This window comes from Gasterosteus aculeatus, chromosome 4 (genome assembly GCF_964276395.1).
Source record: "Gasterosteus aculeatus chromosome 4, fGasAcu3.hap1.1, whole genome shotgun sequence".
In the NCBI taxonomy this organism is placed as follows: Eukaryota; Metazoa; Chordata; class Actinopteri; order Perciformes; family Gasterosteidae; genus Gasterosteus; species Gasterosteus aculeatus.
In genome coordinates, this window is record NC_135691.1 from 10,700,563 (window position 1) to 10,720,557 (window position 19,995).

Here is a 19,995-nt window from a genome sequence, read left to right on the forward strand (position 1 = left end):
CACTTCATGGACAACAAGGGGACGGAGGCCACTGAAAGCATACATGAGGTCTGCTGTGGAGAGTGTTTTTCCGTAAGAGAGGGACGATCTGGTTTTGAATACGTACTTAACCATGTGATGTGAGCGCGAGGTGATATGGTGTGAGCTTAGTGACAGGTTAAGAAATCCACTCTTCATTTATCTCTGATTTGGGGTGTTTTTAAATAGATAAACATGTCCTGGCTTTCTTTTAAATCCTAAATGATATGTTCTAGGCATCCCACATTTCCTCTCTACTACAGAATGTGGCAGCAGCTGTTCTCTGCACTCCCCAAACTCGATTGTTTGGCTGTTTACTATATAAGTGGTTTTAGCTGCTGCTGCTGCAGCGGTTTGTGTGGCGTCGGCATTTTCTGCTACAGCTGGCTGTGTGGTGCCAACATTCTCTACTGCGCGCCCGGTTGTTTTCCTACCAAAAACCTTCTCCCCGCGGAGAATCAAGCGATGGAGCAAATCTCATCTCCCGGAGGTGTTGTTCATTCCAACATGTACTGTCACAAACGTTTTCCGAACTTGTCATCGGGTGTTTGGCCCCAAACCTCTGCAGCTCCTTCGCTCCGTACCTGCTAAGCGACTCTCGGGTGCGTCGTATTATTGTTCCCACCACCTGCTGCACCCGGCTGGTTCTCCGGGCCGGAGACCTGCTCCTACATCGCTCCTTCTCCTCCATTTATCTAAAGAGAGCAAAAAAGAAAAGAGCATTAGAGGACATGATCCCAACCAACTGAACACAAAGAGAAAAGAAGACTTCAGGGAGGATTTGGAGACAGAAGATAAGATAGAATCTGCTTAGCGTTCAGCTTTGCATTGCTGGTTCAGCACCGGCATATTAGGCTTTGGCTAAATTTGCATTCCGTCTCCCCAGTTTGTATATTCAGAGCGTGCAGCCTGCATCGACTACGATGAATAATCAGATACGTGAGCAACACAGGCTGAATGAGAAACAGAGAGGGGCGCGAGAGTGAACAGCAGAACGTCACTGACGCATTTCCTTGATCTGATGCCAAACAACTGCACAACAACAAGATTTAAAGTACAATCTGCAAGTTCACTAAAAAGCTGCAGCTACTTGCTGTCCTCTGTGCCTGCCCTTTAAACAGGGGTGGGGTGTGGGGGGGGGTTGTTCGGGACATGAGGAAGAATGGAGGACACGGTCAAAGCCCAGGGAGGAAAAGCTGGGTGGCTACCAGACCTCGGCTGTGCTGCGTTTCAGCCAATCAATACGCCGGCATTGAACTTTAAAGCTTCTGATAATTCCTTGACTGGGTTTCTTGGGAGGGCTGTTTCGTTTATATTCATGTTTCTTTTGTGTTGCCAATAAGACATTGTTTTACTGCTGTTTTTCGACATCATTAATCTTGTGTTCACATCCGTGTTGGAATGTTTTTGGCCCACAAGGCAGAGAAGAGCGAGGGAAACGTTGGCACCGTATAGCGGCCCAGACCTGATCAATACAGTTAACGATGATGGATGTGGCCCTAAGATTTGTACCGTGGCCTCAACAGACCGCTGCAGAACGCTTAGTTTGATCAGCCCTCTGAAAAAATGCAGGTAGCTTTTGCAAGCAAAGACTTTTGTGGAGAGCTTAAAGGAGCATCTGCCACACTTTATTTTATGACAAGTTTCGAGAAGGATAATAAAGCCAATACATCGCAATTACCGTGTTGTACTTTGAGGTCGCAATGATGCACCCTGTATTACAATCAATAGCGGACTTAAAGCAGTATTGGTCATATATTGATGAAGTAGAATACAAAATGAATCAGCATCTACAACAGATTTCTGCTGGTCTCTGCCAGCCACGACTTGCCTGCCTGAGTGTTATTAAAGCACTCTGAGAGGATTAACGCCCCCCCGTTCTGCACGGGCCCACCCTGGTCAGGGTGTCCCTTTAGCACCTCCCGTTGATCCGGATTGAGGGAGATTGACGTGGATGAGGCGGGATGAGCTCGGCTAGGTAGGTGACAGCTGCGCGCAGTGATTACTGCAGCGACGTTCGATCCGTGAGAGAAAGCGCCGTTTGACTCACGGGGCTCGGAGCGCTTAAGGAGACTTCCTTACAGCGCGTTGGGAGCGTGCAGCGGGTTTGCAGGTGAATGGATGTGGACGCTGCGGTCGGTCGCTGGAGTCAAGTGGCCGTTTTTGCTGTCATTCTTCGTCTCTCCCCGTTCTGTTTTATTTTCTTCTCCCCTCTCCCTTTCCCCCTCACCCTCGCTGTCCTTGTCGAGTCAGGCAGTCGTCTCGGGTGACAGTGTCTCTGGGCAGCTGCAGCCAGACATTTCTTACATACATGCACATCCTCAGCACTGGATCCAAAGTGTTTACAATACTCACCTTTGCTCAACAAAAGAAATGAAATGTTCTAAAAACACGCTTCACATGTGGTAAGGCTCTGGGAAAGGCAGAGAATAATTTGAAATAAATAAATAAGTAAAACGTGCAGGCTGAAAATAACCGCAGCGCCGTCCACGTCTGTTAAGCAAGAAGCACATTTGGACTGAAGGCCGGGTGTGACTCACCGTGATGTGGCTTGTCTCCTCAGGACTCCAGAACACAAATACCCTCTCGCCCTCTGAGACATCAGCTCTGCTGCCCCTCCAGGATTGGCTGAGAAGAGGCGTAGGGGGGGTCCTCGTGATCATCAGGGCCAATCCCGATCCGATGCGGCCACCTGTGCAGACCAGAGCAACACTGTCAGGGAGACCTGTCGAAACCCACAAACAAGACGCACCACCGCACGCCGAGCTTATAATCAGAGCGAGAAGCGAGGAGCGATCGAGGTGAGATCAGCTGCATCTGCCTTTGTTTTCAGTTGTTGATGCTTTTTAGAATGAACACGCAAGTATGTCAAGCAAAGCAGATGTGAGTCCAAACCAACTCTGTGGTTGTGGTTTTTTCCAAGAGGCTCCTCCTCTGGTCCCCAAGGCCCCCCCCCCCTCCCCACTCTCTCTCTCTCTCACTCTTCCTCACTCTCTCTCTCTCTTTCTACTCCTCCAGAGCCTCAGAAACACATGGCGATGTGGGCACTCCATCTCCGTCTGGTTGTCAAAATTAAAATTTCATGCCGCCCAGTTCAGTTAACAGTTCTTACTGGTGCACTCTAAAAGCAAAGAGGACATCTTGTGAATCCGGGTGTGAGGGGGGGATAGAAAAGCTGCAGGCAGAGATCCTGGCCATGGATAAAATAGGACAAGTCTTTCATCTGGAAATCAGGGCAGAGATGCAGGAAACCCGACCCGGCCTCTGGTTTGGGGAGAAAAACAAACCAGGGAGAAGCTTTGTTGTGAAAAGCCCGGCCGTTGAATTCGGAAAGACACTGAATAAACATTCTTGATCTCCTCCAAGGAAACCAAATCATGTTGTACTTAAATGCTGATCTGCGAAGTGACCCCCCCATCCCCCTCTCACCCCCCGGGGCTTTCATCCCAGAAATCAAGGAATTGATAGTCTCGTCTCTGCAGCTCTCCCATCAGGCCCGGTGTCCCACACACACAGAGCTCTTTCACAAGGCCCATGTGTCCCAGGGAGAAGCCAGCAGAAGACCTGGACCCACACAGACTGCAGGGCTCATGAATAATGCATGTGGCTCATGCAGCTAGCCTCCGCCTGCCTCCACCCACCTCCACCCGCCTCCTTCTGCCTCTTTGCCAACACAGGCAACAAGAAGCACAGAAGAAGAGAGACACACCGGAAGGACGTATGGGGGTTCGCGGGGTGTGTGTGTGTGTGTGTAGGAGGGGGGGCGGCTATCTGAGGGGCTGAGAAAAGGGGAAAGAGAATTGGTCTGGGCAGAGAAAAGAGAGAAAGGACAGGATATTGCGGGGGAGGAGAAGAGGGGGAGCATTTTAAAGAGGGTGAAGAGGACAGAGGGAGAGAAACGGGAGGGCGAAGCTGGAGGGGAAGAAAAGAAAGAACAAAAGTATTTACAGTGAGCAGTGGAAAGAAACCTGATCATTGCAGCATTTCTCCACCAACCAAAAGCAAACAAAGCCAAGCAACAGACATTGATGTACGGTCAAATAAAAGAGACATTTTAATGCTGCCCCCCCCCCCCCCCCCCCTCCTATATGGTGTCTTAAATAAAGAACTTTATTGCCGTGTCTGCGAGCTGCCGATGAGTTTGCTCCTGATCTCCTTCTGAATCAATAGCAATGGTGAATCCTGTCCTTAAGCCCCCCGGGCTGCCCACTGACACAGATCATCTGCAGACCTCTCCATCCTCCTCTCCCTTCTCTCCCCCTTTACCGTCCATCCCCGACACCGGTCTTCACCGTACGTGTACGATACATGTGTGAAGTGCAGCTGGTCAAACGGCGGCTGTCTGCATCTCTCCGTGTCTCATTTCTGTGAGACAACGCTGGTCGTTCTGACACACAATGTCTCTCTGTCTCCGTCAGTCAGTTATTCAAACCCGCCGTCTGGTATGAGCACGCATGCAGTCCATATGCTCGGTGGACAGGGCCTTGGGAAGCTGCGTGAGGATTCAAAGTGGGAGAAGGAATGCCCACATACATATATATCTGATGTTGTTACAAACACACACATGCGCATACATTCACACAGCCACACAACTCACGGGGCTTAATACGATACGTGAGAGGAGTGTTACACAACCGGTAAACAGATTCCTACAGAAGCCTTGCTGACTGAACGGCAGCTTTTATTTAGGAAGGGCCAGTTGGCTGTTATTGATAACTTCTTACACACACACACACACACAGAAACGCCCCGTCAGGCGACTATGACACATCGGACGCAGCTGCACTACATGAGGTGCTGGGCGGCAGCAGCAGCAGGGCTTCGCTCAGCAACCCAACAATTCATTTTGGCTCAGAGTTGCTGGCAAAAAAGTTGAACACAGAGCTCAGCGAACCGTCGGTCCAACAGCGGCAAAACATTTCCATGAATATCTGCATGACTTGAGCTGTGAGATTTATGTGGGGCAGCTGGATTGCTTCAGATGTGTTTAATCTTAGTTGTAAACGTGAGGAACAACAAGTAAAAAAGGTATCGTGATTCCCATCAAAAGTTAGAGACGCATAAAAAAATATTGCGGGAGATTTCAAGAGCTGGTTTAACAGAGATTACATGCTGCAAATAGCTTTAGTACAGTTATGTTTTAAGCTTTGTAGACACAAGCAGCTTCTAATCCAAAATAATAAATAAATAGGAACGTTTTGAACAAATGTAATCAGCTTTGGTCCCTCCATTAGACGTGTCCTTAATGTCGGAGGGTCCTGAGAACTGTAAGATGTCCTTTCATAAAACTCCATGTAGATGTTTTTCCTCAGTTGAAAGGATCAAAATGTGGAACTCCTTATTTACAAAACTCAAAATGCATTCTTGTTTTAACTGACGTTTATTATCTTATCAAAAATGACTTTTTGTCAGTGACAACTGTCAAGAAAACTCTCTCAGGTGCAGACAGGCACCAGACAGCAACGTGAGCCACAACAGCATTCAAAAGAACGAGCTGCTACACAACAGCACACTCGCAGTGATTTGTTCAACAGAGACCTCCCGCAGGGCATGAAGGATCTCTGTGAGCAGGTACTTTCATCTCATATTCGGCACCGAGAAGACGCGTTACGTCACTGAGGATTACGCTCCTCCTCACCACTCGCTACTGACGTGCTCCTCAGCGGACAGAGTCTAATAACTAAATATATAACAGCTGACTTTTCCATTTGTGCCACTATGAAGCCAAATGATTTTATTAGTATCGTACCGTCTTCACAAGCAAGGCTGTAAAGTATAGCTGATGTTTGTGTTTGTACCATGTGCGGCGGTTGTAAGTTGCTGGTTAATTGTTTGTCCTCCGGACAAAATCAGGTCTCCCTTTGCTGCCTGTCGGCTCGTCCCATTAGCGGCGTGAAGACAGGGCTCTCTGTGTGCCGCTCATTTCCCCTTTCATCTGCAACCTGGCGAGGCTTCACTTCCCCAGTGCACTATTAAATAATGGCTCTTTTGCAGATTAATAGTGTGCTGCATTGTGCTGCAGATCCCCATGGATGGTTCTGACCGTCCCGTAGAGAGACAGACAGCCAGGCAGAAAGAGGGAGGAAGATCTTTGCATGTTAGGAGAAAGATATATGTTGCAAGCCTGGGAAACTGTCGGCCTTTTGTCTTCTGTTGCTGTTTGAGTCAATTCCTTTCAACTCAGTGCTCCTTCAAAAACAGCACAATAGAGGCATTATCTCTAAATAAAAGTACGATGAGGGCAGCCAGTGAGGCAGCAGCTACAATAGGCTCCAGGCTTTGGAATAATACTTACATGTAGCTGCAGTACAACGTGGATATTTCATATCACGAAGGAGAATAAATGGGGATAAACTTGGTAGCTGAATATTCCCTTGCCTCTCTGTTAATGCTTCACTATATGTTCATAATTGTTGGAATGCATTAGATGCATTCCAAGTATTGTTCTTCGAATCTTTATTGTTGGAATGCATTGAGATGCATTCCAAGTATTGTTCTTCGAATCTTTATTTCTTCAACTTCTTCTATTTCTTCCGCGCCCCCTTTCAACTCCTTCACATTTTCAGCTATTAAAATCCTTCAAATATTAAAATGTTCAGCTCCTTTCTGGCTTGAGGGCTATGACTTTTCAGCTTTCTACATCTTATGCTTGAATTTATATAAATCAATAATCATTAATATTTTAACATGGTTTTCAAATGGAGTTTGCCTTCAAATCCTCCTAAACTTCTTCAACTTTCAGATTTTTCAGCTTCGCAAATCTTTCAGCTACAGACACCATTTCAACTTTCAAATGTTGACACAAGTCTTAACTATTTTATGAAAAAAACTGCTTCTTGATATCTATTGTACTTTTTTCATAATCACTGATTATGTTTCACTAGTTCTTCGCTCCGTTTCTGACTTTTACATGAGTGTGTATTGCGTCTGCTAGAGGGGGACCTCGCGGGCTAGAGTGTGGGGCATCGCAGGAATCTGGTAAAAAAAATATGGAACTTCTGTCCTTGCAGCCAAAGTATACACTCTAGAGGCTTCATTTCTTCAGATTAATGAGGGTATGGTTGTGCTGATTGGATTAATGTGTTCATGGAATCCCAGAGTTCTTTAGTTTTGGCGCAAGGAGTGTTTGAGTGACACAACCTCTGCCAAAAGCCCCATAGGCTCCAATACAAATCTGCCGACATATTTCTCACAAAAATCCACAAGGTACACGTTTTGTCAACGGCCATAGGAGCCGTATTTATTACCGGACAGACATAAAAACACATCCACGCGTTCGGTAGAGTCTTGGGTCTCATACAAACGCCGTATTTTTTTAGATAGCTGTTATAGTTTTGCGCTGGTTCTCATTTGTTTGAGGTGTGGATTCTGTGTAACTCGCTGTCCTGTGTCTGCACTTTTGCAGCCGCACAGGTGCGGCGTTGTCGTGGTTACGAGCACTCACATGCTGCAGGATCTGTCTGTGGCTCACAGCTGCTCGCTCCTATGACCTGATTAGTGGAGTCACATGACGCAGCTATGCTTTCTGTCAACAGATCAATATGATAAAGACACTAGCCCCCCTCCCCCCTCCACCCTGACCTCTACTTACTGTTAATCACTCTCAGTCAGTCAGTCAGTCTAATTCTCCTCCCCTCTCCCTCTCTTCCTCACCACCATTCCCTTCCTCACCCTCTCACCCTCCCTCCCTCTATCTACACCCCCCCACCCCACCCAATCCAATAGGTGCGCCGTTGCCGTGGTTACTCGTAAACACGCTGCAGTATCTCTGTGTGTGACTCACAGCTGCTCCAATGACGTGATTAGTGGAGTCACATGACGCAGCTATGCTTTCTGTCAACAGACCAATATGATAAAGACACTAGCCCCCCCTCCCCCCTCCCCCCTGACCTCTACTTACTGTTAATCACTCTCAGTCAGTCTAATTCTCCTCCCCTCTCCCTCTCTTCCTCACCACCATTCCCTTCCTCACCCTCTCACCCTCCCTCCCTCTATCTACACCCCCCCACCCCACCCAATGCAATAGGTGCGCCGTTGCCGTGGTTACTCGTAAACACGCTGCAGTATCTCTGTGTGTGACTCACAGCTGCTCCAATGACCTGATTAGTGGAGTCACATGACGCAGCTATGCTTTCTGTCAACAGACCAATATGATAAAGACACTCGCCCCCCCTCCCCCCTCCACCCTGACCTCTTCTTACTGTTAATCACTCAGTCAGTCAGTATGTCTGTCTATTTCTCCTCCTCTCTCTCTCCCTCTATCTCTTCCTCACCACCCCTCCCTTCCTCACCCTCTCACCCTCCCTCCCTCTATCTACACCCCCCCAACCCACCCAATCCAATAATTTCAAAATAAAAGCCACATGGAGGGAATTTTTACTGTAATGTTTGTGATGAGGCCTATTAATTAAAAACTTCTTAGTTTGAATAACAAACATTCTGTCTCCCACTACGAATATTACTCGTACTTCTAGTACTACAACTGATACTTCTACTACCATACTACTAGTATTTCTACTGCTATTAATACTACAACTACTACTAATGTTATTACAAATACGACTATGGCTAATAGTATTACAGCTGTTTCTACTGCTATTGATACTAAACCTACTATTACTGCTAGTACTACTAATACCACAATTATAACTAATACTACTACTAATATTACTACAAACAATTTTAAACAAATTTAAGCTCCTGCAACTTCTGTTTTTAGAAAATCTATTGAAATTCAGCTTCCCCACTTCCTGTATTTTCAGCAGTTCTTTAAAATAATTTCAGCTATTCTTATGCCTCTATCAACAGCAATTTTTCACGATTCATTTCTGTATTTTTTTGCAATATTTCAAATTTATTTCAGCTGTTTTCATTTCTGCTTTTTCAGCAAATCTATTGAAATTCCTTTCAGCTTCTCCCATTTCTGTATTTTCAGCAATTTCAAATTCATTTCAGCTTTTCTAATATCTATAATTTCAGCAAATGTATTCAAATTCCCTTCAACTTTCTGTATTTTCAGCTATTTTAAAAAGTTCATTTCAGCTTTCAGCTTTTTGCATTCCAACGCATTTTCAGCAGGAAATGCATTTTCTAGTTAGTTGGAATGCTTTAAGCATTCCAAGTATTGTTCTTCTAATCTTTATTCAACTTATTATTATTAGTTGGAATGCTTTAAGCATTCCAAGTATTGTTCTTCTAATCTTTATTGTTGGAATGCATTAACGATGCATTCCAAGTATTGTTCTTCGAATCTTTATTCTTCAGCTTCTTCTTCTATTTCTTCCGCGGCACCTTTCAACTCCTTCACACTTTCAGCTATTTAAACCGTTCAAATATTAAAATGTTCAGCTCCTTTCTGGCTTGAGGGCTATGACTTTTCAGCTTTCTACCTCTTATGCTTGAATTTATATAAATCAATAATCATTAATATTTTAACATGGTTTTCAAATGGAGTTTGCTTTCAAATCCTCCTAAACTTCTTCAACTTTCAGATTTTTCAGCTTTGCAAATCTTTCAGCTACAGACACCATTTCAACTTTCAAATGTTGACACAAGTCTTAACTATTTTATGAAAAAAACTGCTTCTTGATATCTATTGTACTTTTTTCATAATCACTGATTATGTTTCACTAGTTCTTCGCTCCGTTTCTGACTTTTACATGAGTGTGTATTGCGTCTGCTAGAGGGGGACCTCGAGAGCTAGAGTGTGGGGCATCACAGGAATCTGGTTAAAAAAATATGGAACTTCTGTCCTTGCAGCCAAAGTATACACCCTAGAGGCTTCATTTCTTCAGATTAATGAGGGCATGGTTGTGCTGATTGGATTAATGCGTTAATGGAATCCCAGAGTTCTTTAGTTTTGGCGCAAGGAGTGTTTGAGTGACACAACCTCTGCCAAAAGCCCCATAGGCTCCAATACAAATCTGCCGACATATTTCTCACAAAAATCCACAAGGTACACGTTTTGTCAACGGCCATAGGAGCCGTATTTATTACCGGACAGACATAAAAACACATCCACGCGTTCGGTAGAGTCTTGGGTCTCATACAAACGCCGTATTTTTTAGATAGCTGTTATAGTTTTGCGCTGGTTCCCATTTGTTTGAGGTGTGGATTCTGTGTAACTTGCTGCCATGTCTCTGCATTTTGCAGCCGTTAATGATCACAGGTGCGCCGTTGTCGTGGTTACGAGCACTCACATGCTGCAGGATCTGTCTGTGGCTCACAGCTGCTCGCTCCTATGACCTGATTAGTGGAGTCACATGACGCAGCTATGCTTTCTGTCAACAGACCAATATGATAAAGACACTAGCCCCCCTCCCCCCTCCACCCTGACCTCTACTTACTGTTAATCACTCTCAGTCAGTCAGTCAGTCTAATTCTCCTCCCCTCTCCCTCTCTTCCTCACCACCATTCCCTTCCTCACCCTCTCACCCTCCCTCCCTCTATCTACACCCCCCCACCCCACCCAATCCAATAGGTGCGCCGTTGCCGTGGTTACTCGTAAACACGCTGCAGTATCTCTGTGTGTGACTCACAGCTGCTCCAATGACCTGATTAGTGGAGTCACATGACGCAGCTATGCTTTCTGTCAACAGACCAATATGATAAAGACACTAGCCCCCCCTCCCCCCTGACCTCTACTTACTGTTAATCACTCTCAGTCAGTCTAATTCTCCTCCCCTCTCCCTCTCTTCCTCACCACCATTCCCTTCCTCACCCTCTCACCCTCCCTCCCTCTATCTACACCCCCCCACCCCACCCAATGCAATAGGTGCGCCGTTGCCGTGGTTACTCGTAAACACGCTGCAGTATCTCTGTGTGTGACTCACAGCTGCTCCAATGACCTGATTAGTGGAGTCACATGACGCAGCTATGCTTTCTGTCAACAGACCAATATGATAAAGACACTCGCCCCCCCTCCCCCCTCCACCCTGACCTCTTCTTACTGTTAATCACTCAGTCAGTCAGTATGTCTGTCTATTTCTCCTCCTCTCTCTCTCCCTCTATCTCTTCCTCACCACCCCTCCCTTCCTCACCCTCTCACCCTCCCTCCCTCTATCTACACCCCCCCAACCCACCCAATCCAATAATTTCAAAATAAAAGCCACATGGAGGGAATTTTTACTGTAATGTTTGTGATGAGGCCTATTAATTAAAAACTTCTTAGTTTGAATAACAAACATTCTGTCTCCCACTACGAATATTACTCGTACTTCTAGTACTACAACTGATACTTCTACTACCATACTACTAGTATTTCTACTGCTATTAATACTACAACTACTACTAATGTTATTACAAATACGACTATGGCTAATAGTATTACAGCTGTTTCTACTGCTATTGATACTAAACCTACTATTACTGCTAGTACTACTAATACCACAATTATAACTAATACTACTACTAATATTACTACAAACAATTTTAAACAAATTTAAGCTCCTGCAACTTCTGTTTTTAGAAAATCTATTGAAATTCAGCTTCCCCACTTCCTGTATTTTCAGCAGTTCTTTAAAATAATTTCAGCTATTCTTATGCCTCTATCAACAGCAATGTTTCACTATTCATTTCTGTATTTTTTTGCAATATTTCAAATTTATTTCAGCTGTTTTCATTTCTGCTTTTTCAGCAAATCTATTGAAATTCCTTTCAGCTTCTCCCATTTCTGTATTTTCAGCAATTTCAAATTCATTTCAGCTTTTCTAATATCTATAATTTCAGCAAATGTATTCAAATTCCCTTCAACTTTCTGTATTTTCAGCTATTTTAAAAAGTTCATTTCAGCTTTCAGCTTTTTGCATTCCAACGCATTTTCAGCAGGAAATGCATTTTCTAGTTAGTTGGAATGCTTTAAGCATTCCAAGTATTGTTCTTCTAATCTTTATTAGTTGGAATGCTTTAAGCATTCCAAGTATTGTTCTTCTAATCTTTATTAGTTGGAATGCTTTAAGCATTCCAAGTATTGTTCTTCTAATCTTTATTTCAACTTATTCTTATTCTATTTCTTCCGTGCCACCTTTCAACTGCTTCCCATTTTCAGCTATTTAAACCGTTCAAATTTTAAAATATTCAGCTTATTTCTGGCTTGAGGGCTATGTATGTTCAGCTTTCTACCTCTTAAGCTTGAATTTATATAAATCAGTAATCATGAATATTTCGTCTAATGGTTTTCCTATGGAGATCGTGTTTAAATCCTCTTCAACTTCTTCAACTTTCAGATTTTTCAGCTTCGCAAATCTTTCAGCTACAGACACCATTTCAACTCTCAAATGTTCACACAAGTCTCAACTATTTTATGAAAAAAACTGCTTCTTCATATCTATTGTACTTTTTTTATAATGAATGATTATGTTTCACTAGTTCTTCGCTCCGTTTCTGACTTTTACATGAGTGTGTATTGCGTCTGCTAGAGGCGGGACCTCGCAGGCTAGAGTGTGGGGCATCGCAGGAATCTGGTTAAAAAAATATGGAACTTCTGTCCTTGCAGCCAAAGTATACACCCTAGAGGCTTCATTTCTTCAGATTAATGAGGGTATGGTTGTGCTGATTGGATTAATGTGTTCATGGAATCCCAGAGTTTTTTAGTTTTGGCGCAAGGTGTGTTTGAGTGACACAACCTCTGCCAAAAGCCCCATAGGCTCCAATACAAATCTGCCGACATATTTCTCACAAAAATCCACAAGGTACACGTTCTGTCAACGGCCATAGGAGCCGTATTTATTACCGGACAGACATAAAACGCACATCCACGCGTTCGGTAGAGTCTTGGGTCTCATACAAACGCCGTATTTTTTAGATAGCTGTTATAGTTTTGCGCTGGTTCCCATTTGTGTGAGGTGTGGATTCTGTGTAACTTGCTGCCATGTCTCTGTCTTTTGCAGCAGATCGTTAATGATCACAGGTGCGCCGTTGTCGTGGTTACGAGCACTCACACGGCTGCAAGATCTGTCTGTGGCTCACAGCTGCTTATATGACCTGATTAGTGGAGTCACATGACGCAGCTATGCTTTCTGTCAACAGACCAATATGATAAAGACACTCGCCCCCCCTCCCCCCTCCACCCTGACCTCTTCTCACTGTTTATCACTCAGTCAGTCAGTATGTCTGTCTATTTCTCCTCTCTCTCTCTCTCTCTCCCTCTATCTCTTCCTCACCACCCCTCCCTTCCTCACCCTCTCACCCTCCCTCCCTCTATCTACACCCCCCCACCCCACCCAATCCAATAATTTCAAAATAAAAGCCCCATGGAGGGAATTTTTACTGTAATGTTTGTGATGAGGCCTATTAATTAAAAACTTCTTAGTTTGAATAACAAACATTCTGTTTCCCAACCCCCCTCACCCAATTCCATCATTACAAACTAAAAGCTTCAATGATTATCTGTACCTTAACCATGAAGCGGTTTCGTTGAAATACGCATTGCTCTTTCAAATACTACTATAACCACTACGAATATTACTAGTACTTCTAGTAGAACTACAACTGATACTTCTACTACCATACTACTAGTATTTCTACTGCTATTAATACAACTACTACTAATGTTATTAAAAATACTACTATGGCTAATAGTATCAGTATTCCAGCTGTTTCTACTGCTATTGATACTAAACCGACTTCTACTGCTAGTACTAATACCCAAATTACAACTAACATTACTACAAACAATTTTAAACCTCTTTTTATTCATCTCAGCTTTTGTTATTTCTGTACTTTTTAAAATTCATTTAAGCTCCTGCAACTTCTGTTTTGCAATATTTCACATTTATTTCAGCTGTTTTCATTTCTGCTTTTTCAGCAAATCTATTGAAATTCCTTTCAGCTTCTCCCATTTCTGTATTTTCAGCTATTTCAAATTAATTTCAGCTTTTCTAATATCTTTTATTTCAGCAAATGTATTCAAATTCCCTTCAACTTTCTGTATTTTCAGCTATTTTTAAATATTCAGCAAATGTACTCAAATTCCCTTCAACTTTCTGTATTTTCAGCTATTTTTAAATATTCAGCAAATGTATTCAAATTCCCTTCAACTTTCTGTATTTTCAGCTATTTTTAAATATTCAGTGCAGCTTTCAGCTTTTTGCATTCCAACGCATTTTCAGCAGGAAATGCTTTTTCTAGTTAGTTGGAATGCTTTAAGCATTCCAAGTATTGTTCTTCTAATCTTTATTTCAACTTATTCTTATTCTATTTCTTCCGTGCCACCTTTCAACTGCTTCCCATTTTCAGCTATTTAAACCGTTCAAATATTAAAATATTCAGCTCCTTTCTGGCTTGAGGGCTATGTATGTTCAGCTTTCTACCTCTTAAGCTTGAATTTATATAAATCAGTAATCATGAATATTTCGTCTAATGGTTTTCCTATGGAGATCGTGTTTAAATCCTCTTCAACTTCTTCAACTTTCAGATTTTTCAGCTTCGCAAATCTTTCAGCTACAGACACCATTTCAACTCTCAAATGTTCACACAAGTCTCAACTATTTTATGAAAAAAACTGCTTCTTCATATCTATTGTACTTTTTTTATAATCACTGATTATGTTTCACTAGTTCTTCGCTCCGTTTCTGACTTTTACATGAGTGTGTATTGCGTCTGCTAGAGGCGGGACCTCGCAGGCTAGAGTGTGGGGCATCGCAGGAATCTGGTTAAAAAAATATGGAACTTCTGTCCTTGCAGCCAAAGTATACACTCTAGAGGCTTCATTTCTTCAGATTAATGAGGGTATGGTTGTGCTGATTGGATTAATGTGTTCATGGAATCCCAGAGTTTTTTAGTTTTGGCGCAAGGAGTGTTTGAGTGACACAACCTCTGCCAAAAGCCCCATAGGCTCCAATACAAATCTGCCGACATATTTCTCACAAAAATCCACAAGGTACACGTTTTGTAAACGGCCATAGGAGCCGTATTTATTACCGGACAGACATAAAAACACATCCACGCGTTCGGTAGAGTCTTGGGTCTCATACAAACGCCGTATTTTTTAGATAGCTGTTATAGTTTTGCGCTGGTTCCCATTTGTTTGAGGTGTGGATTCTGTGTAACTTGCTGTTCTGTGTCTGCCTTTTGCAGCCGCTCGTTAATGAGCACAGGTGCGCCGTTGTCGTGGTTACGAGCACTCACACGCTGCAGGATCTGTCTGTGGCTCACAGCTGCTCCTTGTGACCTGATTAGTGGAGTCACATGACGCAGCTATGCTTTCTGTCAACAGACCAATATGATAAAGACACTGGCCCCCCCTCCCCCCTCCACCCTGACCTCTCACTGTTTATCACTCAGTCAGTCAGTATGTCTGTCTATCTCTCCTCTCTCTCTCTCTCCCTCTATCTCTTCCTCACCACCCCTCCCTTCCTCACCCTCTCACCCTCCCTCCCTCTATCTACACCCCCCCACCCCACCCAATCCAATAATTTCAAAACAAAAGCCCCATGGAGGGAATTTTTACTGTAATGTTTGTGATGAGGCCTATTAATTAAAAACTTCTTAGTTTGAATAACAAACATTCTGTCTCCCAACCCCCCCTCACCCAATTCCATCATTACAAACTAAAAGCCTCAATGATTATCTGTACCTTAACCATGAAGCGGTTTTGTTGAAATACGCATTGCTCTTTCAAATACTACTATAACCACTACGAATATTACCAGTACTTCTAGTAGAACTACAACTGATACTTCTACTACCATACTACTAGTATTTCTACTGCTATTAATACAACTACTACTAATGTTATTAAAAATACTACTATGGCTAATAGTATCAGTATTCCAGCTGTTTCTACTGCTATTGATACTAAACCGACTTCTACTGCTAGTACTAATACCCAAATTACAACTAACATTACTACAAACAATTTTAAACCTCTTTTTATTCATCTCAGCTTTTGTTATTTCTGTACTTTTTAAAATTCATTTAAGCTCCTGCAACTTCTGTTTTGCAATATTTCACATTTATTTCAGCTGTTTTCATTTCTGCTTTTTCAGCAAATCTATTGAAATTCCTTTCAGCTTCTCCCATTTCTGTATTTTCAACTATTTCAAATTAATTTCAGCTTTTCTAATATCTTTTATTTCAGCAAATGTATTCAAATTCCCTTCAACTTTCTGTATTTTCAGCTATTTTCAAATATTCAGCAAATGTACTCAAATTCCCTTCAACTTTCTGTATTTTCAGCTATTTTTAAATATTCAGCAAATGTATTCAAATTCCCTTCAACTTTCTGTATTTTCAGCTATTTTTAAATATTCAGTGCAGCTTTCAGCTTTTTGCATTCCAACGCATTTTCAGCAGGAAATGCTTTTTCTAGTTAAACTTATTATTATTATTCTATTTCTTCCGCGCCCCCTTTCAACTGCTTCCCATTTTCAGCTATTTAAACCGTTCAAATTTTAAAATATTCAGCTTATTTCTGGCTTGAGGGCTATGTATGTTCAGCTTTCTACCTCTTAAGCTTGAATTTATATAAATCAATAATCATTAATATTTTAACATGGTTTTCAAATGGAGTTTGCTTTTCAAATCGTCTTCAACTTCTTCAACTTTCAGATTTTTCAGCTTCGCGAATCTTTAAGCTACAGACACCATTTAAACTTTCAAATGTTGACACAGGTCTAAACTATTTTATGAAAAAAACTGCTTCTTGATATCTATTGTACTTTTTTCATAATCACTGATTATGTTTCACTAGTTCTTCGCTCCGTTTCTGACTTTTACATGAGTGTGTATTGCGTCTGCTAGAGGGGGACCTCGCGGGCTAGAGGGTGAAGCAGCGCAGAAATCTGGTTAAAAAAGTATGGAACTTCTGTCCTTGCAGCCAAAGTATACACTCTAGAGGCTTCATTTCTTCAGATTAATGAGGGTATGGTTGTGCTGATTGGATTAATGTGTTCATGGAATCCCAGAGTTTTTTAGTTTTGGCGCAACGAGTGTTTGAGTGACACAACCTCTGCCAAAAGCCCCATAGGCTCCAATACAAATCTGCCGACATATTTCTCACAAAAATCCACAAGGTACACGTTTTGTAAACGGCCATAGGAGCCGTATTTATTACCGGACAGACATAAAAAGCACATCCACGCGTTCGGTAGAGTCTTGGGTCTCATACAAACGCCGTATTTTTTAGATAGCTGTTATAGTTTTGCGCTGGTTCTCATTTGTGTGAGGTGTGGATTCTGTGTAACTTGCTGCCATGTCTCTGTCTTTTGCAGCAGATCGTTAATGAGCACAGGTGCGGCGTTGTCGTGGTTACGAGCACTCACACGCTGCAGGATCTGTCTGTGACTCACAGCTGCTCCTTGTGACCTGATTAGTGGAGTCACATGACGCAGCTATGCTTTCTGTCAACAGACCAATATGATAAAGACACTCGCCCCCCCTCCCCCCTCCACCCTGACCTCTACTTACTGTTAATCACTCTCAGTCAGTCAGTCAGTCTAATTCTCCTCCCCTGTCCCTCTCTTCCTCACCACCATTCCCTTCCTCACCCTCTCACCCTCCCTCCCTCTATCTACACCCCCCCACCCCACCCAATGCAATAGGTGCGCCGTTGCCGTGGTTACTCGTAAACACGCTGCAGTATCTCTGTGTGTGACTCACAGCTGCTTCTATGACCTGATTAGTGGAGTCACATGACGCAGCTATGCTTTCTGTCAACAGACCAATATGATAAAGACACTCGCCCCCCCTCCCCCCTCCACCCTGACCTCTTCTCACTGTTAATCACTCAGTCAGTCAGTATGTCTGTCTATTTCTCCTCCTCTCCCTCTATCTCTTCCTCACCACCCCTCCCTTCCTCACCCTCTCACCCTCCCTCCCTCTATCTACACCCCCCCAACCCACCCAATCCAATAATTTCAAAATAAAAGCCACATGGAGGGAATTTTTACTGTAATGTTAGTGATGAGGCCTATTAATTAAAAACTTCTTAGTTTGAATAACAAACATTCTGTCTCCCAACCCCCCCTCACCCAATTCCATCATTACAAACTAAAAGCCTCAATGATTATCTGTACCTTAACCATGAAGCGGTTTCGTTGAAATACGCATTGCTCTTTCAAATACTACTATAACCACTACGAATATTACTAGTACCTCAGTAGAACTACAACTGATACTTCTACTACCATACTACTAGTATTTCTACTGCTATTAATACAACTACTACTAATGTTATTAAAAATACTACTATGGCTAATAGTATCAGTATTCCAGCTGTTTCTACTGCTATTGATACTAAACCGACTTCTACTGCTAGTACTAATACCCAAATTACAACTAACATTACTACAAACAATTTTAAACCTCTTTTTATTCATCTCAGCTTTTGTTATTTCTGTACTTTTTAAAATTCATTTAAGCTCCTGCAACTTCTGTTTTGCAATATTTCACATTTATTTCAGCTGTTTTCATTTCTGCTTTTTCAGCAAATCTATTGAAATTCCTTTCAGCTTCTCCCATTTCTGTATTTTCAAATATTTCAAATTAATTTCAGCTTTTCTAATATCTTTTATTTCAGCAAATGTATTCAAATTCCCTTCAACTTTCTGTATTTTCAGCTATTTTTAAATATTCAGCAAATGTATTCAAATTCCCTTCAACTTTCTGTATTTTCAGCTATTTTTAAATATTCAGTGCAGCTTTCAGCTTTTTGCATTCCAACGCATTTTCAGCAGGAAATGCTTTTTCTAGTTAAACTTATTATTATTATTCTATTTCTTCCGCGCCCCCTTTCAACTGCTTCCCATTTTCAGCTATTTAAACCGTTCAAATTTTAAAATATTCAGCTTATTTCTGGCTTGAGGGCTATGTATGTTCAGCTTTCTACCTCTTAAGCTTGAATTTATATAAATCAATAATCATTAATATTTTAACATGGTTTTCAAATGGAGTTTGCTTTTCAAATCGTCTTCAACTTCTTCAACTTTCAGATTTTTCAGCTTCGCGAATCTTTAAGCTACAGACACCATTTAAACTTTCAAATGTTGACACAGGTCTAAACTATTTTATGAAAAAAACTGCTTCTTGATATCTATTGTACTTTTTTCATAATCACTGATTATGTTTCACTAGTTCTTCGCTCCGTTTCTGACTTTTACATGAGTGTGTATTGCGTCTGCTAGAGGGGGACCTCGCGGGCTAGAGGGTGAAGCAGCGCAGAAATCTGGTTAAAAAAGTATGGAACTTCTGTCCTTGCAGCCAAAGTATACACTCTAGAGGCTTCATTTCTTCAGATTAATGAGGGTATGGTTGTGCTGATTGGATTAATGTGTTCATGGAATCCCAGAGTTTTTTAGTTTTGGCGCAACGAGTGTTTGAGTGACACAACCTCTGCCAAAAGCCCCATAGGCTCCAATACAAATCTGCCGACATATTTCTCACAAAAATCCACAAGGTACACGTTTTGTAAACGGCCATAGGAGCCGTATTTATTACCGGACAGACATAAAAAGCACATCCACGCGTTCGGTAGAGTCTTGGGTCTCATACAAACGCCGTATTTTTTAGATAGCTGTTATAGTTTTGCGCTGGTTCTCATTTGTGTGAGGTGTGGATTCTGTGTAACTTGCTGCCATGTCTCTGTCTTTTGCAGCAGATCGTTAATGAGCACAGGTGCGGCGTTGTCGTGGTTACGAGCACTCACACGCTGCAGGATCTGTCTGTGACTCACAGCTGCTCCTTGTGACCTGATTAGTGGAGTCACATGACGCAGCTATGCTTTCTGTCAACAGACCAATATGATAAAGACACTCGCCCCCCCTCCCCCCTCCACCCTGACCTCTACTTACTGTTAATCACTCTCAGTCAGTCAGTCAGTCTAATTCTCCTCCCCTGTCCCTCTCTTCCTCACCACCATTCCCTTCCTCACCCTCTCACCCTCCCTCCCTCTATCTACACCCCCCCACCCCACCCAATGCAATAGGTGCGCCGTTGCCGTGGTTACTCGTAAACACGCTGCAGTATCTCTGTGTGTGACTC

General features: G+C 42.6%; 1 protein-coding gene and 1 long non-coding RNA gene across 3 annotated transcripts in view; one reads left to right on the forward strand and one right to left on the reverse strand.

Moving 5' to 3' along the window:
- The window catches only part of frmpd1b (FERM and PDZ domain containing 1b), a 49,838-nt gene that overhangs the window by 12,708 nt on the left and 17,135 nt on the right, over positions 1-19,995 (reverse strand). For both annotated transcript variants that reach the window (XM_040172503.2, XM_040172501.2), the window contains exons 2-3: positions 2,559-2,710; positions 603-713 (exon numbers count right to left, since the gene is read on the reverse strand). In XM_040172503.2, the coding sequence (XP_040028437.2) occupies positions 603-709 (107 nt within the window). In that variant the 5' untranslated portion in view covers positions 710-713; positions 2,559-2,710. The remainder of the gene's footprint in view (positions 1-602; positions 714-2,558; positions 2,711-19,995) is intronic.
- On the forward strand, positions 1,891-4,139 carry LOC144406314 (uncharacterized). The gene is made up of 3 exons (XR_013467587.1): positions 1,891-1,996; positions 2,582-2,819; positions 3,037-4,139. It is a non-coding gene; the product is annotated as an uncharacterized LOC144406314 (long non-coding RNA).